Source organism: Panulirus ornatus, chromosome 7, assembly GCF_036320965.1.
Source record: "Panulirus ornatus isolate Po-2019 chromosome 7, ASM3632096v1, whole genome shotgun sequence".
Taxonomy (NCBI): Eukaryota; Metazoa; Arthropoda; class Malacostraca; order Decapoda; family Palinuridae; genus Panulirus; species Panulirus ornatus.
The window spans coordinates 36,982,365-37,010,236 of NC_092230.1; the positions used below are offsets into that span (position 1 = coordinate 36,982,365).

A 27,872-nucleotide genomic window follows, 5' to 3' on the forward strand; every position below is an offset into this window, starting at 1 on the left:
TTGCTGCCTTTATTCATTCCCGTCGCCACCCTGCCACACATGAAAAGACAACCTCCTCCCCCGCATGCACGCGAGGTAGCTCTAGGAAAAGACAACAAAGGCCACATTCGTTCACACTCAGTCTCTGGCTGTCACGTATAATGCACCGAAACCACAGCTCACTTTCCATGATTTACCCCACACGCTTCACATGCCCTGGTTCAATCCATTGACAGCACGTCGACCCTGGTATACCACATCGTTCCAATTCACTCTGTTCCTTGAACACCTTTCACCCTCCTGCATGTTCAGGCCCCAATCTCTCAAAATCTTTTTCACTCCATCTTTCCACCTTCAATTAGGTCTCCTACTTCTCCTCGTTCCCTCCATCTCTGACACATATATTATGTGTGTATATGTACATAATACCATACATTCTTATATTAGTGTCTTGTTGCTTTATTCATCGCCCTTGTTTTTTCCCATAATTTTCTTTTTGTAGGGTAGATAGCAAAGACTAGGTGACAGGGTCACTCACTGTATGGTACTTATATAACCAATGTTGTGATCCACATCTGTCTTTTTGGATCTTTAGTTGTTGAAATAAAAAATGACATGTTTTGTTAGTTGTCAAACATGAAATTTTTTCCATTACACAGGTAACACCAGAGAATGTGGCTTATCTCGCTGCCCTTGTCTCAGTATCAGAAGAAGTGAGATCTCGATGTCACCTCAGGTACTCTGTAGCCCGCAATCTTGCCAAATCTGCATCATCAGATACTTTTGCTGTGGGTCTTCATATAAACCTTCCCCCAACAACGACACAAATCAGTGGAATAAGCAACCCTCAAAGTGGATCACAACAACATTGTGGAGGGGCTTCTTCTCCAAGTAATCACTTACCTTCTCCAGGATCATCCTTCCCGATTATTGGCAGCTTCAGCAATATAGTTAGTATTAACATATATTGGGAGTGGTGGTTATCATTTGAGATAGATGTCACTGTGTAGAATACTTCTTAATGTTTTTCAAAGTGGTTCTAGAATCAGATTCTTGAAGGTTTCTGACAAACACACAAACACACACATACAGAGGGAAGGTTAAGAATGAGGTGAAAATGGTTAAGTCAAAGATGTCAAAAAGTGAGGGTGTTTCAAGATGTGTATTGGCAAAGATACAGGTAACACTTCAGCCAGCTAGCCTATGCAGGTTATAATTGAGCAAGGTTGAGTATACAAATGTCGATGGATTAGTAGTATATGGTAAAGAATTGGAATTTAAGGATCATATAAGGAAAAATGCACAATGTTGTTGGATTTGTGGAAACAAAGCTTGTGAAAGAGTTAAGATCTCACCTTTCTGTCCAGTGGGTACATGACAGTAAGGAGGGAAAGGGAAGGCAAAGGAGGAGATTTGGCTCTCTTGATAAGAAGTTACCTTAAGTTTCAGGAGACATAGTAGATGACCCATTCAGACAGAGCATAATGGGAAGGGTAACTGTCGTCAGTGTATAATGATGATGTATAAGCCTCCAAAGAATTTTAATGATCCAGAACAAATACACAATAACATCAATGAAGGAATAGTCAAGATGGTACATTAAGCAGTAAATCTCTGAGAAGGTAAGTATTGATAATGGTGAATATCATTTATAAGGAGATAGACAGGCCAGATTTGGATTCCCAGGTTGATGGAGTTATGGAGACCCAAGTTCCTAGAGTGTATACAGGAACATTTTGTATACCAACATGTCAGTGAACACTGGGATGAGAGGGACTGATCTACCCTCATTACTAGATTCTATCTTCACACAGACTACCACAGATATTGAAAATATCATATATGATACACCACATGAAAAAAGGATTATCCATTGCTTAAGTGTGATCATGTGGTAAATGAGGAAGTTAAACGAGAAGAGGTGAGACAGGACCTGAGGGGGATTTGTAATTGTGGAAACTACTCAGAGCAATTTCTATGGTAACTTAGATTGGGATATGAAGTTCAGTAGCTAGGAATCGAGGTGTTGTGGTGAAAGATGCTATGAAATTTGCAATGGAAAGAGAATATGTGAACTATCCTCAGATACAGGGAGAAGGTTTAGACAAGGGGGGAGTTTAATCAAAGATGTCAATAAGCAAGGGAACTTATAGAGATGTGCAGTGGCAGAAATATAGGCAGCATTCCAGATGACCAGCTTATGCAATGTATAAGAGAGCAAGGAATGAATATAGCAGGATGAAAATAGAAGAACAGAGAAATTTTGAAGAATGTAATGTAAAGTAGGTGAAAATCCAAAACTTTTCCTTAGATTCATTAGAAGTAGGTTGTCAGTTAAAGAGCATCTAATCAAATTAATAGCTTGAGAAGAAAAAAAAGTTTGTGAATGATGTGAGGAACTGAACTGAACAAGTTCAGAATTCTGTGTTTTCACTGTTAAAGACACTAGTCTCATAACTAGTGACATGTGGAGGAGACTGGAAAATTTTGAAATATCTAAAAATGCCATTAACAAAATACTAAAAGGTTTTGCCCCATACAGATCTAATAGTCCTGATTCAATTTCTTTTCATGTTCTGAAGATGTGTGCAGACACATTAGACAGTCCTCTTGAAATGCTATTCAAGATGTTTTATTGGAGAAATGCAATGTGTCATGGGAGTGAAAAAGAACAAATATCATACCTATCCATAAGGAAGGAGACCAATCTTATTGATAAGTGTGGTCTGTAAGATACTGGAAAAGTTAATCTGATTGCAAATGGATGCCCTTCTACAAAGGAGAAATTTCCTATGTGAGAGGCATCTTAGTTTTAAGGAAGGGAGATCATGTGTAATGAAACTCATAAGATTTCTATGAGAGAGTGGCTCTGTCCTAGACGAAAGAGGAGACTGGGTAGATGGTTTATATCTTGACTGCCAGGAAGCTCTTGACATTGTTTCACACTGAAGGCTGATTGCAAAGCTGGATTAGTATGCAAGAATAAGTGGGAGACTCCTAGATGGATAGAAGATTATCTTAGTGGAAGGGAGCAAAGATTTCACATCAGAGGAGCCTTTTCAGATGGGTGGTGGTCACCAGTGGAGTATCCTTGAGTTCTGTTTTGGTACTTACTCTTAGTGATCTATGTGAATGAATTGCCTGAAGGAGTAGACTCCTACCTGAATATATTTGCAATTGATGTAGGGGCCGTGAGATGGATTGCACCAGCTCACAAGGGGACCTGAACAGACTTTAAAGTTGGTCTGATACATGTTCAATGAAATTCAAACAAAGTGGATGCAAATAATTGAGAATGAGGCAAAATGAAAGAAGGCCCCAGTTTTATTATTATCAGGCAGAAAATAAGCTTCAAGATTATGTGTGTACGAAGGATTTGGGATTTAGCATCTTCCTTAAAGGACACAGTCTTTTGGCAAATATCATAATAGCTTTCAAGTATGTGTATAGAATATTTAGCTAGCTGTTCATGCATTACAAAAGGTCAGAACTAGAATATGCTTCTCAAGTTTGGTCACCTAATCTTAATAAGCACAGAGTTGATAGAGAAGGTTGAGATGAGGACATCAAAGATGGTATCATAATTAAAAGGGCTGAGTTACAGAGAAAGTCTAAAGGCTTTGAATTTACCAATCTTGGAAGAGAGAGGAGTGAGGAGTGACCTGATCACAACCTTCAAGATTTTGAAACCATTAAGTGACATGGACAGTGAACAGTTCTTTCAGAGGTGTAGAGATTGAGCAACCAGAGGACATAGCATGAAATTTATCAAGAAGCTTGGTAAAAAAGATGCAAAGGAATTGAATGACTTATGACATGGTAAATGTAGCAAAAGAGATAAATGTAAGAAGTTGTACAACAGTTGGGAATGTTTAAGGGAAGGGACCCCACAAGTGTAAAACCCTTCCCAAATATAACAAATTGGTAATTACACACACACACACACAACGAGCTCCAGTCAATGATCTCTTTCTTTCAAGATTTTGGAGTCTACAGCTCAGGAAGCTTATTATAACAAGTAGGGGAATAGAAAATGAAGAGACCCCTCAGTGCTGTATGCATTAGATATTCAGTTTGATTTTGTCATATTTTGGGAGTGGGAGCTTCCTAGATTCAAATCAAATGCAGGAGTACATGGGGAAAGACAGACAACTGGGGGCCTGTTAACCCTTGACTAGGTCGTCTGTTTTGGAATAAACCGAAAACATATAAATGGATGAGGTAGAGATAAAAGGTTTCATGGAATTTAGCATTATTGGAACAAAAAGGAAATCCTGCTAAATGATCTTTATATACTGTCCCACTCTGCTGCACCTTAGTGTCATTTAGTGTCTGGAATGTAAAAATGGAATATGATTTCTTTTTCCATGATCATTTGGTATATACCTGCAATGGTGAAATGTTTGTCACATTGGATTTTTAAAATACGTATTATCTTCACATTTACAGCATTAGATGGTATCTTATTTCAGTGTTCAATGAATCTATTTCCAAAGAAATTTTTGTCCACATCAGTATTAAATCTCAGCTTTAAGCTTTATTCCATTTGTTCTGATTAAAGTAGTTTCTTGTATTTGAAAAAGATCTTCATGATTTACATTGTCAGATTTATCTAAAACTTCTGAAAACTTGTATTAGGTCACTGTGAAGTCTATGTTTTTTAGAGAAAAGAGATCCAATCTTCTGAGCCTCTCTTCGTATGTTAGGTGTCTTAGAGATGGAATTAGTTTTGTTTCCCATCTTTGCACTTCATGCAGTTTTTCCTTGTCATTTTTGTAGTTTGAGGGCCAAAACTGAACTATATATTCAAAATATGGTATTACTAAAGCAGTGAAAGGGTGAGAATTGTTTGTCATATTTTGTAGTCAATGTTTCTAGCTATAAAGCTTAACTTGTAGTTTAATTTTTCTTGCAGCTAGGCACTGTAGGTAATAGTTAGTAGGCAACCAACAACCAGGAAGGTATGTTACCGGTTTTACTCACCTGGGTATCAGGAGGGTTAGTGATAGGTATGTAGCGAGCTAGCTCTTCAGTGGTTATCAAGTTGCTTTTCTCTGACCCAGGTAGTTGTCTTTTCTTTCTACCTCACTCACACGAGGACTACTAGCATTCTCTCCACAAACGTAGTCTCTTCTTGCCATACATAACACTTGACTACACCTAGCTCAAACAGCTCATTCTTTGTAATTAGATTTTCCTGTGGTGAGTGCTATGTGCAAAATGATAGAAGCAATAGATAGAAGTAGTAGGTAGGAACATTTAGGTAGGAACATTAGGTAGAAGTGGTGGGTAGGAACATTTGGTAGAAACAGTCAATGGAAACATTAAGTAGATGCCTCTGCAAACCCTGTGCTCGAGTTGTCCTTTGCTAGTGACCTGTTAAGGTTGAGGCAGTAAAGACTAAGAAACGTCACTAGAATTCACTAATTATGGAGACTGTTGCCATGGCCAACCCTTTGAGGGAGTTCCACGGGGGGATAGGCTTCAGAGATAAAGATAGATAGATAGATAGATCATGAGAGACAAGTGTTTTGGGAGCAGCTGAATGAGTGTGTTAGTGGTTTTGATGCACGAGACCGGGTTATAGTGATGGGTGATTTGAATGCAAAGATGAGTAATGTGGCAGTTGAGGGAATAATTGGTGTACACGGGATGTTCAGTGTTGTAAATGGAAATGGTGAAGAGCTTGTAGATTTATGTGCTGAAAAAGGACTGGTGATTGGGAATACCTGGTTTAAAAAGTGAGATATACATGAGTATACGTATGTAAGTAGGAGAGATGGCCAGAAAGCGTTATTGGATTATGTGTTAATTGACAGGCGCGCGAAAGAGAGACTTTTGGATGTTAATGTGCTGAGAGGTGCAACTGGAGGGATGTCTGATCATTATCTTGTGGAGGCTAAGGTGAAGATTTGTATGGGTTTTCAGAAAAGAAGAGTGAATGTTGGGGTGAAGAGGGTGGTGAGAGTAAGTGAGCTTGGGAAGGAGACTTGTGTGAGGAAGTACCAGGAGAGACTGAGTACAGAATGGAAAAAGGTGAGAACAATGGAAGTAAGGGGAGTGGGGGAGGAATGGGATGTATTTAGGGAATCAGTGATGGATTGCACAAAAGATGCTTGTGGCATGAGAAGAGTGGGAGGTGGGTTGATTAGAAAGGGTAGTGAGTGGTGGGATGAAGAAGTAAGAGTATTAGTGAAAGAGAAGAGAGAGGCATTTGGACGATTTTTGCAGGGAAAAAATGCAAATGAGTGGGAGATGTATAAAAGAAAGAGACAGGTCAAGAGAAAGGTGCAAGAGGTGAAAAAGAGGGCAAATGAGAGTTGGGGTGAGAGAGTATCATTAAATTTTAGGGAGAATAAAAAGATGTTCTGGAAGGAGGTAAATAAAGTGCGTAAGACAAGGGAGCAAATGGGAACTTCAGTGAAGGGCGCAAATGGGGAGGTGATAACAAGTAGTGGTGATGTGAGAAGGAGATGGAGTGAGTATTTTGAAGGTTTGTTGAATGTGTTTGATGATAGAGTGGCAGATATAGGGTGTTTTGGTCGAGGTGGTGTGCAAAGTGAGAGGGTTAGGGAAAATGATTTGGTAAACAGAGAAGAGGTAGTAAAAGCTTTGCGGAAGATGAAAGCCGGCAAGGCAGCAGGTTTGGATGGTATTGCAGTGGAATTTATTAAAAAAGGGGGTGACTGTATTATTGACTGGTTGGTAAGGTTATTTAATGTATGTATGACTCATGGTGAGGTGCCTGAGGATTGGCGGAATGCGTGCATAGTGCCATTGTACAAAGGCAAAGGGGATAAGAGTGAGTGCTCAAATTACAGAGGTATAAGTTTGTTGAGTATTCCTGGTAAATTATATGGGAGGGTATTGATTGAGAGGGTGAAGGCATGTACAGAGCATCAGATTGGGGAAGAGCAGTGTGGTTTCAGAAGTGGTAGAGGATGTGTGGATCAGGTGTTTGCTTTGAAGAATGTATGTGAGAAATACTTAGAAAAGCAAATGGATTTGTATGTAGCATTTATGGATCTGGAGAAGGCATATGATAGAGTTGATAGAGATGCTCTGTGGAAGGTATTAAGAATATATGGTGTGGGAGGCAAGTTGTTAGAAGCAGTGAAAAGTTTTTATTGAGGATGTAAGGCATGTGTACGTGTAGGAAGAGGGGAAAGTGATTGGTTCTCAGTGAATGTAGGTTTGCGGCAGGGGTGTGTGATGTCTCCATGGTTGTTTAATTTGTTTATGGATGGGGTTGTTAGGGAGGTGAATGCAAGAGTTTTGGAAAGAGGGGCAAGTATGAAGTCTGTTGGGGATGAGAGAGCTTGGGAAGTGAGTCAGTTGTTGTTCGCTGATGATACAGCACTGGTGGCTGATTCATGTGAGAAACTGCAGAAGCTGATGACTGAGTTTGGTAAAGTGTGTGAAAGAAGAAAGTTAAGAGTAAATGTGAATAAGAGCAAGGTTATTAGGTACAGTAGGGTTGAGGGTCAAGTCAATTGGGAGGTAAGTTTGAATGGAGAAAAAGTGGAGGAAGTAAAGTGTTTTAGATATCTGGGAGTGGATCTGGCAGCGGATGGAACCATGGAAGCGGAAGTGGATCATAGGGTGGGGGAGGGGGCGAAAATTCTGGGAGCCTTGAAGAATATGTGGAAGTCGAGAACATTATCTCGGAAAGCAAAAATGGGTATGTTTGAAGGAATAGTGGTTCCAACAATGTTGTATGGTTGCGTGGTGTGGGCTATGGATAGAGTTGTGCGCAGGAGGATGGATGTGCTGGAAATGAGATGTTTGAGGACAATGTGTGGTGTGAGGTGGTTTGATCGAGTAAGTAACGTAAGGGTAAGAGAGATGTGCGGAAATAAAAAGAGCGTGGTTGAGAGAGCAGAAGAGGGTGTTTTGAAGTGGTTTGGGCACATGGAGAGAATGAGTGAGGAAAGATTGACCAAGAGGATATATGTGTCAGTGGTGGAGGGAACGAGGAGAAGTGGGAGACCAAATTGGAGGTGGAAAGACGGAGTGAAAAAGATTTTGTGTGATCGGGGCCTGAACATGCAGGAGGGTGAAAGGAGGGCAAGGAATAAAGTGAATTGGATCGATGTGGTATACCGGGGTTGACGTGCTGTCAGTGGATTGAATCAGGGCATGTGAAGCGTCTGGGGTAAACCATGGAAAGCTGTGTAGGTATGTATGTTTGCGTGTGTGGACGTATGTATATACATGTGTATGGGGGTGGGTTGGGCCATTTCTTTCGTCTGTTTCCTTGCGCTACCTCGCAAACGCGGGAGATAGCGGCAAAAAAAAAAATATATATGTATATATATATATATATATATATATATATATATATATTTGTAGATGAAATTTTTAGGAGTATTGAAAAATGTGCGGAAGGTGAGAACGTTATCTTGGAAAGCAAAAAATGGGTATGTTTGAAGGAATAGTAGTTCCAACAGTGTTATATGGTTGCAAGGCATGGGCTATAGATAGAGTTGTGCAGAGGAGGGTGGATGTGCTGGAAATGAGATGTTTGAGAACAATATGTGGTGTAAGGTGGTTTTATCGAGAAAGTAATGAAAGGGTAAGAGGGATATGTGGTATTAAAAAGAGTATGGTTGAGAGAGCAGACGAGGGTGTTTTGAAATGGTTTGGTCACATGGAGAGAATGAGTGAGGAAAGATAGATAAAGAGGATATATGTGTCGGAGGTGGAGGGAACGAGGAGAAGTGGGAGACCAAATCGGAGGTGGAAAGATGGAGTGAAGAAGATTTTGAGTGATCAGGGCCTGAACATGCAGGAGAGTGAAAGGCATGCAAGGAATAGAGTGAATTGGAACAATGTGGTATACCAGGGTTGACGTGCTGTCAATTGATTGAACCAGGGCATATGAAGCGTCTGGGGTAAACCATTTAGTGTTTTGTGGGGCCTGGATGTGGAAAGGGAGTTGTGGTTTCGGTGCATTATACATGACAGGTAGAGACTGAGTGTGAACCAATGTGACCTTTGTTGTCTTTTCCTAGCACTACCTTGCGCACATGCAGGGTGAGGGGGTTGTTATTTCATGTGTTGCAGGGTGGCAACAGGAATGAATAAGGGCAGACAGTATGAATTATGTGCATGTGTATATATGTATATATCGTTGTGTGTATATATATATGTATACGTTGAGATGTATATGTATGTATATGTGTGGGTGTGCATGTGTATGTATATACACGTGTATGTGGTTGGGCTGGCCCATTCTTTCGTCTGTTTCCTTGCGCTACCTCGCTAACGTGGGAGACAGCGACAAAGTATAATAAAGAATAGATGTATATATTTCTTTTTCTTTTTTCAAACTATTCGCCATTTCCCGCATTAGCGAGGTAGCGTTAAGAACAGAGGACTGGGCCTCTGAGGGAATATCCTCACCTGGCCCCCTTCTCTGTCCCTTCTTTTGGAAAATTGAAAAAAAGAAAAAAGAGGGGAGGATTTCCAGCCCCCCACTCCCTCCCCTTTTAGTCGCCTTCTACGACACGCAGGGAGTACGTGGGAAGTATTATTTCTCCCCTATCCCACGGATAAGATATATATTTATTTATTTATATTTATTTTGCTTTTTCGCTGTCTCCCGCACCTGGGAGGTATATATATATATATATATATATATATATATATATATATATATATATATATATATATATATATATATATATATAATGTTCTCGACTTCCACACATTCTTCAAGGCCCCCAGAATTTTCGCCCCCTCCCCCACCCTATGATCCACTTCCGCTTCCATGGTTCCATCCGCTGCCAGATCCACTCCCAGATATCTAAAACACTTTACTTCCTCCAGTTTTTCTCCATTCAAACTCACCTCCCAATTGACTTGACCCTCAACCCTACTGTACCTAATAACCTTGCTCTTATTCACATTTACTCTTAACTTTCTTCTTCCACACACTTTACCAAACTCAGTCACCAGCTTCTGCAGTTTCTCACATGAATCAGCCACCAGCGCTGTATCATCAGCGAACAACAACTGACTCACTTCCCAAGCTCTCTCATCCCCAATAGACTTCATAATTGCCCCTCTTTCCAAAACTCTTGCATTTATCTCCCTAACAACCCCATCCATAAACAAATTAAACAACCATGGAGACATCACACACCCCTGCCGCAAACCTACATTCACTGAGAACCAATCACTTTCCTCTCTTCCTACACGTACACATGCCTTACATCCTCGATAAAAACTTTTCACTGCTTCTAACAACTTTCCTCCCACACCATGTATTCTTAATACCTTCCACAGAGCATCTCTATCAACTCTATCATATGCCTTCTCCAGATCCATAAATGCTACATACAAATCCATTTGCTTTTCTAAGTATTTCTCACATACATTCTTCAAAGCAAACACTTGATCCACACATCCTCTACCACTTCTGAAACCACACTGCTCTTCCCCAATCTGATGCTCTGTACATGCCTTCACCCTCTCAATCAATACCCTCCCATATAATTTACCAGGAATACTCAACAAACTTATACCTCTGTAATTTGAGCACTCACTCTTTTCCCCTTTGCCTTTGTACAATGGCACTATGCACGCATTCCGCCAATCCTCAGGCACCTCACCATGAGTCATACATACATTAAATAACCTTACCAACCAGTCAACAATACAGTCACCCCCTTTTTTAATAAATTCCACTGCAATACCATCCAAACCTGCTGCCTTGCCGGCTTTCATCTTCCGCAAAGCTTTTACTACCTCTTCTCTGTTTACCAAATCATTTTCCCTAACCCTCTCACTTTGCACACCACCTCGACCAAAACACCCTATATCTGCCACTCTATTATCAAACACATTCAACAAACCTTCAAAATACTCACTCCATCTCCTTCCCACATCACCACTACTTGTTATCACCTCCCCATTTGCGCCCTTCACTGAAGTTCCCATTTGCTCCCTTGTCTTACGCACTTTATTTACCTCCTTCCAGAACATCTTTTTATTCTCCCTAAAATTTAATGATACTCTCTCACCCCAACTCTCATTTGCCCTTTTTTTCACCTCTTGCACCTTTCTCTTGACCTCCTGTCTCTTTCTTTTATACATCTCCCACTCAATTGCATTTTTTCCCTGCAAAAATCGTCCAAATGCCTCTCTCTTCTCTTTCACTAATACTCTCACTTCTTCATCCCACCACTCACTAACCTTTCTAATCAACCCACCTCCCACTCTTCTCATGCCACAAGCTTCTTTTGCGCAATCCATCACTGATTCCCTAAATACATCCCATTCCTCCCCCACTCCCCTTGCTTCCATTGTTCTCACCTTTTTCCATTCTGTACTCAGTCTCTCCTGGTACTTCCTCACACAGGTCTCCTTCTCAAGCTCACTTACTCTCACCACCCTCTTCACCCCAACATTCACTCTTCTTTTCTGAAAACCCATACAAATCTTCACCTTAGCCTCCACAAGATAATGATCAGACATCCCTCCAGTTGCACCTCTCAGCACATTAACATCCAAAAGTCTCTCTTTTGCACGCCTGTCAATTAACACGTAATCCAATAACGCTCTCTGGCCATCTCTCCTACTTACATAAGTATACTTATGTATATCTCGCTTTTTAAACCAGGTATTCCCAATCATCAGTCCTTTTTCAGCACATAAATCTACAAGCTCTTCACCATTTCCATTTACAACACTGAACACCCCATGTATACCAATTATTCCCTCAACTGCCACATTACTCACCTTTGCATTCAAATCACCCATCACTATAACCCGGTCTCGTGCATCAAAACCACTAACACACTCATTCAGCTGCTCCCAAATCACTTGCCTCTCTTGATCTTTCTTCTCATGCCCAGGTGCATATGCACCAATAATCACCCACCTCTCTCCATCAACTTTCAGTTTTACCCATATTAATCGAGAATTTACTTTCTTACACTCTATCACATACTCCCACAATTCCTGTTTCAGGAGTATTATATATTATCATTATTGTTATTATTATTATACTTTCTCGCTGTCTCCTGCTTCAGCAATATAGCTCAAGGAAACAGACTAAAGAATGGCCCATCCCACCCATATATACATGTATATACTTACACGTCCACACACACACATATACATACCTATACATTTCAACTTATACACATATATACATACACAGACATATACATATATACACATGTACATAATTCATACTTGCTGCCTGTATTCATTCCTGTTGCTACCCTGACACACATAAAATGACAACCCCCTCCCCCCAAAAGCACTTGAAGTAGCAATAGGAAAAGACATCAAAGGCCACATTCGTTCACACTCAGTCTCAAGTTGTCATGTATAATGCACCAAAACCACAGCTCCCTTTCCACATCCAGGCCCCACAAAACTTTCTTTGGTTTACCCCAGACACTTCACATGCCCTGGTTCAATCCATTGACCGCATGTCGACCCTGGTATACCACATCATTCAAATTCACTCTATTCCTTACACACCTTTCACCCTCCTGCATGTTCAGGCCCCGATCCCTCAAAGTCTTTTTGACTCCATCTTTCCACCTCCAATTTGGTCTACCACCTCTACTCATTCCCTCCACCTCTGACACATATATCCTCTTTGTCAATCTTTCCTCACTCGTTCACTCCATGTGACCTAACCATTTCAACACACCCTCTTCTGCTCTCTCAATCACACTCTTTTTATGATCAAACATCTCTTTTACCATTTCATTACTTACTCAATCAAACCAACTCACAATACATATTGTCCTCAAACATCTCATTTCCAACACATCCACTTTCCTCTCCACACAACCCTATCTATCGCCCATGCCTCGCAACCATATAACATTGTTGGAACCTCTATTCCTTCAAACATACCCATATTTGCTCTGCGAGATAACATTCTCGCCTTCCACACATTTTTCAAGGCTCCCAGAACCTTCGCCCTTCCCCCACCCTGTGACTCACTTTTGCTTCCATGGTTCCTTCCACTGCTAAATCCACTCCCAGATATCTAAAACACTTCACTTCCAGTTTTTCTCCATTCAGTCTTACCTCCCAATTAATTGTCCCTCAACCCAACTGAACCTAATAACCTTGCTCCCATTCACATTTACTCTTAGTTTTTTCTTTCACACACTTTACCAAACTCAGTCACCAACATCTGCAGTCTCTCACCCGAATCAGCCACCAGTGCTGTAAAATTAGCGAACAACAACTGACTTCCCAGGCCCTCTCATCCACAACAGACTACATACTTTCCCCTCACTCCCAAACTCTTGCATTGAAGAATGTATGCGAGAAATACTTAACAACCCCATCCATAAACAAATTAAACAACCATGGAGACATCACGCACCTCTGCCGCAAACCGACATTCATTAGGAACCAATCACTTTCCTCTCGTCCTACTCTTACACATGCCTTACGTCCTTGATAAAAACTTTTCACTGCTTCTAGCAACTTACCTCCCACACCATATACTCTTAATACCTTCCACAGAGCGTCTCTATCAACTCAATCAAATGCCTTCTCCAGATCCATAAATACTACATACAAATCCATCTGTTTTTCTAAATATTTCTCGCATACATTCTTCAAAGGAAACATCTGATCCACACATTCTCTACCACTTCTGAAACCACACCACTCTTCCCAATCTGATGTTCTGTACATGCCTTCATTGTCTCAATCAATGCCCTCCCATATAATTTCTTCGGAATACTCAAGAAACTTACGCGTCTGTAATTTGAACACTCACATTTATCCCCTTTGCCTTTGTACAATTGCACTATGAATGCATTCTGCCAATCCTCAGGCACTTCACCATGAACCATACATACATTGAATATCCTCACCAACCAGTCAACAACATAGTCACCCTCTTTTTTTTAATAAGATCCACAGCAATACCGTCCAAACCCACCACCTTGCCGGCTTTCATCTTCATCAAAGCTTTCACTACCTCTTCTTCTCTTTACCAAATCATTCTCCCCGACCCTCTCACTTTGCACACCACCTCGACCAAAACACCCTATATCTTCCACCCTATCATCAAACACATTCAATAAATCTTCATAATACTCACTCCATCTCCCTCTTACTTCACCACTACTTGTTATCACCTCCCCATTTGCCCCCTTCACCGATGTTCCCATTTGTTCTCTTGTCTTACACACTTTATTTACCTCCTTCCAAAACATCTTTTTATTCTCCCTAAAGTTTATTGATAGTCTCACCCCCAACTCTCATTTGCCCTCTTTTTCACCTGTTGCACCTTTCTCTTGACCTATTGCCTCTTTCTTTTATACACATCACAGTCTCATTTGCACTATTTCCCTGCAAAAATCGTCCAAATGCCTCTCTCTTCTCTTTCACTAACAATCTTAGTTCTTCATCCCAAAACTCGCTTACCTTTCTAATCTGCCCACCTCCCATCTTTCTCATGCCACAGGCATCTTTTGCACAAGCCATCACTGCTTCCCTAAATACATCCCATTCCTCTTCCACTCCCCTTACGCCATTTTCTCTGTCATGTTTTTCCATTCAGCACTCAGTCTCTCTTGGTACTTCTTCACACAAGTCTCCTTTCCAAGCTCACTTACTCTTTTCACCCCAATATTTTCTCTTCTTTTTTGAAAACCTCTACATATCTTTACCTTCACCTCCACAAGATGATGATCAGACATCCCTCTAGTTGCCCCTCTCAAGCCATAAACATCCAAAAGTCTCTTTCACGCGCCTATCAATTAACACGGAATCCATTAACGCTCTCTGGCCATCTCTCCTACTTACATACGTATACTTATGTATATATATTCTTTTTAAACCAGGTATTCCCAATCACCAATCCTTTTTCAACAAACAAATCTACAAGCCCTTCACCATTTCCATTTACAACACTGAACACCCCATGTACACCGATTTCCCTCAACTGCCACATTACTCACCTTTGCATTCAAATCACCCATCACTATAACCTAGTCTCGTGCATCAAAGCTGCTAACAGACTCACTTGGCTGCTCCCAAAACACTTGCCTCTCATGATCTTTGTTTTCATGACCAGGTGCATAGGCACCAATAATTACCCATATCTCTCCATCCATTTTCAGTTTTACCCATATCAATCTAGAATTTACTTTCTTACACTTTATCACATACTCCCACAACTCATGCTTCAGGAGTAGTGCTACTCCTTCCTTTGCTCTTGTCCTCTCACCAACCCCTGACTTTACTGTAACCCAAGACATTCCCAAACCCCTCTTCCCCTTTACCCTTGAGCTTCCTTTCACTCTTAGCTAAAACATCCAGGTTCCTTTCCTCAAACATGTTACCTATCTCTCCTTTTTTCTCATCTTGGTTACCTCCACACACATATAGACATCCCAGTCTGAGCCTTCGAGGAGAATGATCACTCCCTGCGTGACTCCCCCTTCGGTTTCCCCTTTTAGAAAGTTAAAATACAAGGAGGGGAGGGTTTCTAGCCCCCCACTCCTGTCCCCTTTAGTCACCTTCTATGACACGCGGGGAAGCGTGGGAAGTATTCATTCTCCCCTATCCCTATTTACTTATTATACTTTGTCGCTGTCTCCCACTTTAGTGAGGTAGCGCAAGGAAACAGACAAAAGAATGGCCCAAATCACCCACATAAACATGTATATACATAAACACTCACACACGCACATATACATACCTCTACATTTCAGCATTATGCATTCATTTACATACACAGACATACACATATTTCCACATGTACATATTCATACATGCTGCCTTAATCACTATTTCCCGCATAAGCGAGGTAATGCCAGGAAACAGGTGAGCAGTGGACCATCTACTCCTATACACATATATATATTCGTAAACGCCCATACACGCACAGACACACCCCACAGGAAACAGCATTGTTACCTCTTGCTTCAGCAAGGTAGTGCCAGGAAAACAGACAAGTAAGGCCACATTCGCACACACTCAGTTTTTAGCTGTCATGTGTAGTACACCCAAACCATAGCTCCCTATCCACAGCCAGACCCCACAGACCTTTCCATGATTCTCCCAAGACATTTTACATGCTCTGGTCCAGTCCATTGACAGCATGTCAAGTACAGCAAACAAACTCCATCATTCCAGTTCACTCTATACCTAGCATGCCTCTCCCCCTCCTGTGTGTTCATGCCCCAATTGCTCAAAATCTTTTTACTCCATCCTTCCACCTCCAATTTGGTTTCCCGCTTCTCCTTGTTTCCTCCACCTGACACATATATCCTCTTTGCGAATCTTTCCTCACTCATTCACTCCATATGTCCAAACCATTCCAACACTCCCTCTTCTGCTCTCTCATCTGCACTCTTTTTATTTCCACTCATATCTCTTACCCTTTCATTACTTACTCAATCAAATCACCTCACACTACATATTGCCCTGAAACATTTCATTTCAACCCATCCACCCTCCTCCATACAACCCTATCTATAGCCCATGTCTCAGAACTATATAACATTGTTGGAACTACTATTCCCTCAGACATACCTATTTTTGCTTCGAGATAACATTTTCTCCTTCCACACATTCTTCATCGCCCGCAGAACCTTGACCCCCTCCCCCACCCTCTGACTTACTTCTGCTTCCATGGTTCCATTTGCTGCTAAGTCTCCTCCCAGATATCTAAAACACCTCACTTCCATTTTTCTCTGTTCAATCTTACATCCCCATTAACTAGTCCTTAGTTCAATCTTACATCCCAATTAACTAGTTCCTCAACCCTACTGAACCTAATAACCTTGCTATCATTCATATTTACTCTCAACTTTCTTCTTTCACACACTTTTTCAAACCCAGTCACCAACTTTTGCAGTTTCTCACTCAAAACAGCCACCAGTGCTGTATCATCAGTGATCATGATCTGACTCACTTCCCAGGTGGGCTTCCTCATTCCCAGCAGACTGCATCCTTGCCCATCTTTCCATAACACTTTCATTTACCTCCCTGACCACCCCATCCATATACAGATTTAACAACCATGGAGACATCACACCACTACTGCAAACCAACCTTCACTGGGAACCAATCACTCTCCGCCCTTCCTACTCATACACATGCCTTACACCCTTGATAAAAACTTCTCTGCTTCTTGTAGCTTACCTTCCACCCCTTATACCCTTAAAGCCTTCCACAAAGCATCACTCTCCACCCTGTCATATGCCTTCTCCAGATCCATGAATAGGTATTTCTCACACATATATTTCAAAGCAAACACCTGATCCACACATTCTCTACCACTTCTGAAACCACACTGCTCCTCCCCAGTCTTATGCTCTGTACATGCCTTCACCCTCTCAGTCAATCCCTCCCATACAATTTTTCAGGAATACTCAACAAACTTATGCCTGTGTAGTTTGAAAACTCAGTTTTATCCCCTTTGCCTTTGTACATTGGCACTATGCAATCCTTAGGTGCTTCACCTTGATCCGTACATGCATTGAATATCCTTACCAATACCATACAGTCCCACCACCTTGCCAGATTTTATCTTCTGCAAGGCTTTCACTACCTCTTCTCTTGTAACCAAAAAGTCCCATTGAACAAAACCAAAAATGAATGATTAAAGAGTTGTAGAAAACTTGAAAAGAAATCCAAAGTTTTTAACCACATGTATGAACAAAGCAAAAAACTAGATAACAAATTTAACCCTTTCAGGTATGAGAGACACTTCGAATCTTGGACAAGGCTTCCATTCTTGAGAAGAGTACATAGCTGTGGGCTATTGAGTAGGGATACAGAAATACTATCGTATTGGAATAAAGGAGCTGGTGGTCACTTTCCCAGAATGCCCTCAGGCCTAGATGTGGATTGTTATTTCTAATGGACACTAGCACTTCAGTGTATGATGTACAGAGGCTTTTGCCTGTCCCTGCCTCTCTTGAGTTATCAGAAGATATTCTGTGCCTAGCCATGTCTGAGAATCTTTTTTTTCTGGCTCTTATCTCTAAAGAGTAAGCAGATGATCAAGAGGATCTCCTTGCCACCAGAACCCATGCATAACTCTTTACTTCTATATAGCTAGTGAACTCTAGTGCTGTTTCTTAGCCTCTAGTGCTTCACCCTTTACAGGCCACTGGAAGACGGTAACTCTAATGCAGTGTTTGCAGAGGTTTCTACCTAATGTTCCTACTGGCTGCTTCAGTCTATACTCCTGCTTAATGTTCTTACTTAGTACTATTACTGAATGATCCTTATGTTGCTGCAGCTTTAGATGTTAAGGTAGTTGCAACAGAAGCTGTCATCACAGTTGGAATCATAAAGATTACATTTTTCTCTTTTCCTATTCCATCTTTTGTGCCAATTCTTCATAATTTGTGCCCTTCTACCTAAAGACTACCAGTCAGTCAGGAAATCATTACAGGCCATCTTTGAAGATTCTGATGCAGTAGAAGTTATGGAAGGTTTATGTTTAGAGTCCTTCTCCAGCCTATAATATGACAGATACATGGGAGACACTTTTGCTTTTTAATCCCTTAGTGCTTCCAGATGGGTTTTTATGCATTGGATTTGCATTTCATTTTCAAGGCTGTGCACCAAAATGGATGGTGGATAAGGTGGCAGTGCATGATAATTTCTACTCACAGTCAGTCACCCTCCAGCCATGCCAATAAAAACACAATTGTTCAAGTTTTCTTGGAAGGAAACTTAGTGGCCTTTAGCTAGATTTACAGGACTGAATAGATGATCCTGAATTTTTTGATGATTATTTGTCTTTGGATTGTGTGTAGAGTGATGTTATGGATGCTGACTCTTTCAGCATTAGAAATTGACAAAGATGAGCCAGGAAAAGATCTAGCAGAATTGGAGGGAGTGTTGCCAGTGTCTACCTGACCTTGACACTGTGTTTACTGGTGTGCCTTGCAATTATCATTGATATTCAGACAGTGATGATAGTTAAAAAAGATTTATTATGTAAGATTAATTATAATAGTGCTCAGTATTTTGTTGTAGGTAGAATGAATGGTAAGACATGTGCATTGGCAACTGACATGATACTCAGGCCTGACTATTCGAAGTTTTCAGTGCATTAAGCTGAAATGAGTACTAAACTTTTTATTACCTTAAAAGTAGTAGATGACAAAAATACTTCAGAAGTGAATTTTTCATTGTATCTTTGAAATTGTATGGTTGAATGCATTTTTTAAACAACTAGAATAACGTGAATTTTAAGGGATGGGAAGGATTGCTTAGTAGGATGTTAAGGGGTAAAAAGAATGTAGTTTTATTTTGAAACTCCCTATCTAGGATAGATATCTCCACTCTTTCATTTGAGGACACTGGTTGTTTCTTCCATTCAGCTTAATAAGGAACTTTCAAAAATCTTAGAGACTATTTACAGTGTAATATATTATTGTGGAAGTTTAGCTCCTCAATGTTTTCTTGTGAAAACTCTTTGCTTTATATTCTTAGGAAGGAGAGTTAGTGAATTACATGCTCTGACCAAGCCCAGAGTCATTTTTTTGGGGGGAACTCGTACAAATCAGCATATAAACCCAATTTCTGTTTTTTTTTTGGCCAAGATTGAATTCATTAGATTTTGAAATAGAACCATTATCACCAAGGGATTATTTATTTGTGCACCCATGCACCTCTAAAAATCCATTTAGCAAGAAATATCTCTTTGTGGATCCAGAAAGTAACCTTCTTGGCTTAACCATGACTTTACACTAGATTACATGTTTTAAGGAAGATGGCCTCTGATTTAACCTTCCTCAGAAATTTTTCATTAGAGGAAATCAAGAAAAGGAGCTTAAGGCACTTTTTTCTACCTTTGTGAAATGTTACCTTTGTTTAGACATGGTGGATCTCACCTTTGTGGCTTTGTGGATTCCTCTTCCCATAGATTCAGATTTCAGTACACCTCTGATTCACCATTGAAGGTATTTTCTTTTTTTAGTTTTTGTCTAATTTGAAAGCTTTTTCGTGAGTCCTCTTCTTTCGTGTGGGTATGCTTTAATTGCTTATTAAAACAAGCCACAGAGTAGAGAAATTTGAGAAATATAGGTTTGAAAAGAAAAATTCTTTCTGAGGTAGTGTCCTGCAAGCAGTTTTTCCTGTTTTCCATGTCATGTCTGGCCTTCTACATTTTTGAAAACTTTTCTTTGTACCTTTTGTGACTGCCTTGGATTGGTGCTGCAGTCTGTGAAGTGTGAGCTCTGAATAGCTGGTAGCAGCAGTGTTGGTGATGCCAACCTGGGGGCAGTCTTTGATTGGTTGATAGAAAACCCATTCATCAAGCAAAAGGGTTTGGTGATCGAGAATTGATTGAAAAGTGTGAATGAATAAGTGTTTCATTACCAATTTTTATTAGAGTAGAAATGATCCTGGCCATATTACCTTAAGGAATACCTCGTTGATCATGGGTCACCACCTGGAGAGACATCTTTACATCTTTAAGCCGTGAAATCCTCTCCTTCCTCTTCTCTTCCATTCATATTTAACAACTGATTCCACTTTTCAAATGTGATCAATTTATTTCATTAGCATTCATACTCTCTGTTCACCATGACTGTCCCTCCAAATTAACACTCTTTCACTGGTCTTTTATCTCTGTATTGCGTTCATAATTTATATCCAATGTAATTACTAGAAATGGAAATCAGTGACATGTGGGTATGGAATAAACAATTTGAAGTAGGAGGCAGAGTGTTCAGCAGAGTTCTTGAAATGCAATTGATCTGCAACAGAATCATCTGTAATTGTATTACATAACACTAACATCACTATCAATTTTAGTATGATGATATTCTGGTAGGTTAACAAAGCAGGTGATGTTCATATATAGTGAAATATTTGTAGTACTAAAAAAAACTTCATGTCTGTATCATTTATGAAGGGGGGAGAGAGTGAAGAAAGTATATTGGTAACTTTTTGGAATAACATATATTTACTCTTTTTGAGGTACAGTAACAGTGCATAGGGTTAATATCTCCTAAGTTGCAATTGAAATATAGATGTTCATGATAAATGCTTTTGTACCTAAAATATGTTATTGTTTATATTTATAGATTGATTTGGACAACTCATGGAGGTTCATGGAGTATACAACTTGCATGTCCTGCCCTCAGGCCAATTCCTCTAATGCCAGTACAACCACTCTGGTATCAGTGGGAAGTGCTGCAACTACTGGGGTAGTTAGTGGAGGTAGCAGCGGTGGCAGTAATGGAGTGGGTAGTGCTGGTAATGCTGCCGCTGCTTCCTCTATAGCTACAAGTATGAGCAGTGGTATTGTCAGTGGTGGAGGGACACCACTTTTGGTGGGCACTCCAGCAGAGATCCGGTCTCCTCCTACCATTACAAAAGATCCACCTCCACCATCCTCTGCTTCTGCAGTTCCAGCAAACAGACGACAAAAACCGTGGGATTCAGTAGAACAAATATGTCTGCCACAGGTCAGTTCTTTTGACTCTTAGTATATCTTGCATATGGACATGTGATAGGAGTTTATACACAAAGAGAACAGGATTTTATGTGGAAAAGAGATATTTCTTCATTGGGAGCCTATGGACCTACTTTCTGTACTTGCAGAAGAAAGTATTCATACTGCAGGTATGTAATTCCTCCCTTTAATATGTTATGAAAAGTATAAATCTTTATATGAATTTTAGCATTTCCATGAGTGAAGGCTAGAAGTCAGTATCTGTATCTCTGATGACCGTTCCCACACAGAACTCCCATCGAGGGAGTGGCCATGGGAGGTGTCTTTACTTATCCCTGCTCATACATGCCAACCTTGCTTACACTATTCCACACACTTTTACCATTTCTCTCCCTCTAGAACTCCTTCACTCTGTTTCCCCATGTCATGCATGGTCTTTCACTCACACCAACCTCTTTAATCATACTCCTCTACATTCCCCTTGTAAACTCCCCATCTTGCATTATTTCTATATACCCAAACAACCTTGAAGTATTATGTTTCACTCACTCTGTCATTTCATACTTCATTCCCATTGCATTCCCTGCCATAGCAGTTCTCTCATACACCCAGTCATTTCTTTCTTCATTCCACAGCCTTTACTCTTGACCCCTGTGACTCATTCCATGTCCATGTTTTGGCTGCATAGATCAGGTTTGGGAGGACTGTGCTGTCCCTTTATCCTTTCTTCACTTCCATACTTACAACTTTACCGTTTATTATGATGGATGTATTATGCTTTTGTTTTCTATTCATCTTAAAATACAGTATTTCATGTAGGATACCATACAGTAGTGCTCTAATGATTCTTCCTGTTTTTGAAGTTATTTTGTGGACATTATTATATTATTCGTAATATATATTGCCCGGACCCTTATGGGACTCCTGCAGCTTCAGCAGAAATAGATAATGCACAACATTTGGGACATTTTCCCTGGGTTGTCACCCACAAAAGTCAGCTTTATTTAGACAAATGATTATCCATGACTCTCAGGCCTGATGGTCAAATGGAGGGACAGTTCAAGTCTGGAGAAAGTTTTCCATAAGTAGGTAGTAAATTCCAACGAAGGCTTTTCCATATCTTTCCCATTAATTTACCTGGTTTGAATTTTGTTTACCTTCAAGCTGAAATTGATAAAGAAATGCCTGAGATTTGTCATTAGACTGCAAAGGGTTATGAGCCTTGCCATTCTTCCCTTGAACAAGATATTTTTGATTCACTGAGTGTCAGTGAGATTTTCTTCTTGTTGCAGATAAGGAAATGTGAGAGCAATTTATAAAGTGACTTCAGCTGTAGAAAGAACAAATTTGATTTTTGTTTTTGTGTTTTGGATGAAGAATCAAAAAAATTTTCCACCTCCACAGTAATTTGTTCTTTTTGTTCAATTTATTTATTTTGCTTTGTCACTGTCTCCCGCGTTTGCGAGGTAGCGCAAGGAAACAGACAAAAGAAATGGCACAACCCACCCCCATACACAATGTACACACACACATGCCCACACACGCAAATATACATACCTATACATCTCAATGTACACATATATATACACACACAGACACATACATATATACCCATGCACACAATTCACACTGTCAGCCCCTATTCATTCCCATCGCCACCTCGCCACACATGGAATACCATCCCCCTCCCCCCTCATGTGTGCGAGGTAGCACTAGGAAAAGACAACAAAGGCCCCATTCGTTCACACTCAGTCTCCAGCTGTCACGCAATAATGCCCGAAACCACAGCTTCCTTTCCACATCCAGGCCCCACACAACTTTCCATGGTTTACCCCAGACGCTTCACATGCCCTGATTCAATCCACTGAAAGCACGTCAACCCTGGTATACCACATCGATCCAATTCACTCTATTCCTTGCCCGCCTTTCACCCTCCTGCATGTTCAGGCCCCGATCACACAAAATCTTTTTCACTCCATCTTTCCACCTCCAATTTGGTCTCCCACTTCTCCTCGTTCCCTCCACCTCCGACACATATATCCTCTTGGTCAATCTTTCCTCACTCATTCTCTCCATGTGCCCAAACCATTTCAAAACACCCTCTTCTGCTCTCTCAACCACACTCTTTTTATTTCCACACATCTCTCTTACCCTTACCCTGCCACTCTATCATCAAACACATTCAACAAACCTTCAAAATACTCACTCCATCTCCTTCTCACATCACCACTACTTGTTATATATCCCTGGGGATAGGGGAGAAAGAATACTTCCCACATATTCCCTGCGTGTCGTAAAAGGCGACTAAAAGGGAAGGGAGCGGGGGGTTGGAAATCCTCCCCTCTCATTTTTTGATTTTCCAAAGGAAGGAACAGAGAAGGGGGCCAAGTGGGGATTTCCCTCAAAGGCTCAGTCCTCTGTTCCTAAAGCTACCTCGCTAGTGCGGGAAATGGCGAATAGTATAAAAAGAAAAAATATATATATATATATATATATATATATATATATATATATATATATATATATATATATATATATATATATATATTATATATTATATAATAAATATAAATAATATATATATATATATATATATATATATATATATATATATATATATATATATATATATATATATATATTATATATTATATAATAAATATAAATAATATATATATATATATATATATATATATATATATATATATATATATATATATATATATATATATATATATTTATCCCTGGGGATAGGGGATTAAGAATACTTCCCACGTATTCCCTGCGTGTCGTAGAAGGCGACTAAAAGGGGAGGGAGCGGGGGGCTGGAAATCCTCCCCTCTCGTTTTTTTTTTTTTTTTCCAAAAGAAGGAACAGAGAATTGGGCCAGGTGAGGGTATTCCGTCAAAGGCCCAGTCCTCTGTTCTTAACGCTACCTCGCTAATGCGGGAAATGGCGAATAGTTTGAAAGAAAGAAAATATATATATATATATATATATATATATATATATATATATATATATATATATATATATATATATATATAAAGATGTTCTGGAAGGAGGTAAACAGAGTGCGTAAGACAAGGGAGCAAATGGGAACTTCAGTGAAGGGCGCAAATGAGGAGGTGATAACAAGTAGTGGTGATGTGAGAAGGAGATGGAGTGAGTATTTTGAAGGTTTGTTGAATGTGTTTGATGATAGAGTGGCAGATATAGGGTGTTTTGGTCGAGGTGGTGTGCAAAGTGAGAGGGTTAGGGAAAATGATTTGGTAAACAGAGAAGAGGTAGTGAAAGCTTTGCGGAAGATGAAAGCCGGCAAGGCAGCAGGTTTGGATGGTATTGCAGTGGAATTTATTAAAAAAGGGTCGACTGTATTGTTGACTGGTTGGTAAGGTTATTTAATGTATGTATGACTCATAGTGAGGTGCCTGAGGATTGGCGGAATGCGTGCATAGTGCCATTGTACAAAGGCAAAGGGGATAAGAGTGAATGCTCAAATTACAGAGGTATAAGTTTGTTGAGTATTCCTGGTAAATTATATGGGAGGGTATTGATTGAGAGGGTGAAGGCATGTACAGAGCATCAGATTGGGGAAGAGCAGTGTGGTTTCAGAAGTGGTAGAGGATGTGTGGATCAGGTGTTTGCTTTGAAGAATGTATGTGAGAAATACTTAGAAAAGCAAATGGATTTGTATGTAGCATTTATGGATCTGGAGAAGGCATATGATAGAGTTGATAGAGATGCTCTGTGGAAGGTATTAAGAATATATGGTGTGGGAGGAAAGTTGTTAGAAGCAGTGAAAAGTTTTTATCGATTATGTAAGGCATGTGTACGTGTAGGAAGAGAGGAAAGTGATTGGTTCTCAGTGAATGTAGGTTTGCGGCAGGGGTGTGTGATGTCTCCATGGTTGTTTAATTTGTTTATGGATGGGGTTGTTAGGGAGGTAAATGCAAGAGTTTTGGAAAGAGGGGCAAGTATGAAGTCTGTTGGGGATGAGAGAGCTTGGGAAGTGAGTCAGTTGTTGTTCGCTGATGATACAGCACTGGTGGCTGATTCATGTGAGAAACTGCAGAAGCTGGTGACTGAGTTTGGTAAAGTGTGTGGAAGAAGAAAGTTAAGAGTAAATGTGAATAAGAGCAAGGTTATTAGGTACAGTAGGGTTGAGGGTCAAGTCAATTGGGAGGTGAGTTTGAATGGAGAAAAACTGGAGGAAGTGAAGTGTTTTAGATATCTGGGAGTGGATCTGGCAGCGGATGGAACCATGGAAGCGGAAGTGGATCATAGGGTGGGGGAGGGGGCGAAAATTCTGGGGGCCTTGAAGAATGTGTGGAAGTTGAGAACATTATCTCGGAAAGCAAAAATGGGTATGTTTGAAGGAATAGTGGTTCCAACAATGTTGTATGGTTGCGAGGCGTGGGCTATGGATAGAGTTGTGCGCAGGAGGATGGATGTGCTGGAAATGAGATGTTTGAAGACAATGTGTGGTGTGAGGTGGTTTGATCGAGTGAGTAACGTAAGGGTAAGAGAGATGTGTGGAAATAAAAGGAGTGTGGTTGAGAGAGCAGAAGAGGGTGTTTTGAAGTGGTTTGGGCACATGGAGAGAATTGAGTGAGGAAAGATTGACCAAGAGGATATATGTGTCGGAGGTGGAGGGAGCAAGGAGAAGAGGGAGACCAAATTGGAGGTGGAAAGATGGAGTGAAAAAGATTTTGTGTGATCGGGGCCTGAACATGCAGGAGGGTGAAAGGAGGGCAAGGAATAGAGTGAATTGGAGCGATGTGGTATACCGGGGTTGACGTGCTGTCAGTGGATTGAATCAAGGCATGTGAAGCGTCTGGGGTAAACCATGGAAAGCTGTGTAGGTATGTATATTTGCGTGTGTGGACGTATGTATATACATGTGTATGGGGGGGGTTTGGGCCATTTCTTTCGTCTGTTTCCTTGCGCTACCTCGCAAACGCGGGAGACAGCGACAAAGTATAAAAAAAGAAAAAAAAAAATAAATATATATATATATATATATATATATATATATATATATATATATATATATATATATATATATATACTAAGAATATATGGTGTGGGAGGCAAGTTGTTAGAAGCAGTGAAAAGTTTTTATCGAGGATGTAAGGCATGTATACTTGTAGAAAGAGGAAAGTGATTGGTTCTAAGTGAATGTAGGTTTGCGGCAGGGGTGTGTGATGTCTCCATGGTTGTTTAATTTGTTTATGGATGGGGTTGTTAGGGAGGTGAATGCAAGAGTTTTGGAAAGAGGGGCAAGTATGCAGTCTGTTGGGGATGAGAGAGCTTGGGAAGTGAGTCAGTTGTTGTTCGCTGATGATACAGCGCTGGTGGCTGATTCATGGGAGAAACTGCAGAAGCTGGTGACTGAGTTTGGTAAAGTGTGTGAAAGGAAAGTTAAGAGTAAATGTGAATAAGAGCAAGGTAATTAGGTACAGTAGGGTTGAGGGTCAAGTCATTTGGGAGGTAAGTTTGATTGGAGAAAAACTGGAGGAAGTAAAGTGTTTTAGATATCTGGGAGTGGATCTGGCAGCGGATGGAACCATGGAAGCGGAAGTGAATCATAGGGTGGGGGAGGGGGCGAAAATCCTGGGAGCCTTGAAGAATGTGTGGAAGTCGAGAACATTATCTCGGAAAGCAAAAATGGGTATGTTTGAAGGAATAGTGGTTCCAACAATGTTGTATGGTTGCGAGGCGTGGGCTATGGATAGAGTTGTGCGCAGGAGGATGGATGTGCTGGAAATGAGATGTTTGAGGACAATGTGTGGTGTGAGGTGGTTTGATCGAGTGAGTAACGTAAGGGTAAGAGAGATGTGTGGAAATAAAAGGAGCGTGGTTGAGAGAGCAGAAGAGGGTGTTTTGAAGTGGTTTGGGCACATGGAGAGAATGAGTGAGGAAAGATTGACCAAGAGGATATATGTGTCGGAGGTGGAGGGAGCAAGGAGAAGAGGGAGACCAAATTGGAGGTGGAAAGATGGAGTGAAAAAGATTTTGTGTGATCGGGGCCTAAACATGCAGGAGGGTGAAAGGAGGGCAAGGAATAGAGTGAATTGGAGCGATGTGGTATACCGGGGTTGACGTGCTGTCAGTGGATTGAATCAAGGCATGTGAAGCGTCTGGGGTAAACCATGGAAAGCTGTGTAGGAATGTATATTTGCGTGTGTGGACGTATGTATATACATGTGTATGGGGGGGGTTGGGCCATTTCTTTCGTCTGTTTCCTTGCGCTACCTCGCAAACGCGGGAGACAGCGACAAAGTATAAAAAAAGAAAAAAAAAATATATATATATATATATATATATATACTAAGAATATATGGTGTGGGAGGCAAGTTGTTAGAAGCAGTGAAAAGTTTTTATCGAGGATGTAAGGCATGTATACTTGTAGAAAGAGGAAAGTGATTGGTTCTAAGTGAATGTAGGTTTGCAGCAGGGGTGTGTG

The 27,872-nt window shown here is 40.5% G+C and overlaps 1 protein-coding gene across 1 annotated transcript in view; it reads left to right on the top strand.

Moving 5' to 3' along the window:
- The window catches only part of Nf1 (neurofibromin 1), a 1,160,697-nt gene that overhangs the window by 946,591 nt on the left and 186,234 nt on the right, over positions 1–27,872 (top strand). The window contains exons 47-48 of the mRNA XM_071663491.1: positions 639–929; positions 21,093–21,416. Coding sequence (XP_071519592.1) covers positions 639–929; positions 21,093–21,416 — 615 coding nt within the window. The remainder of the gene's footprint in view (positions 1–638; positions 930–21,092; positions 21,417–27,872) is intronic.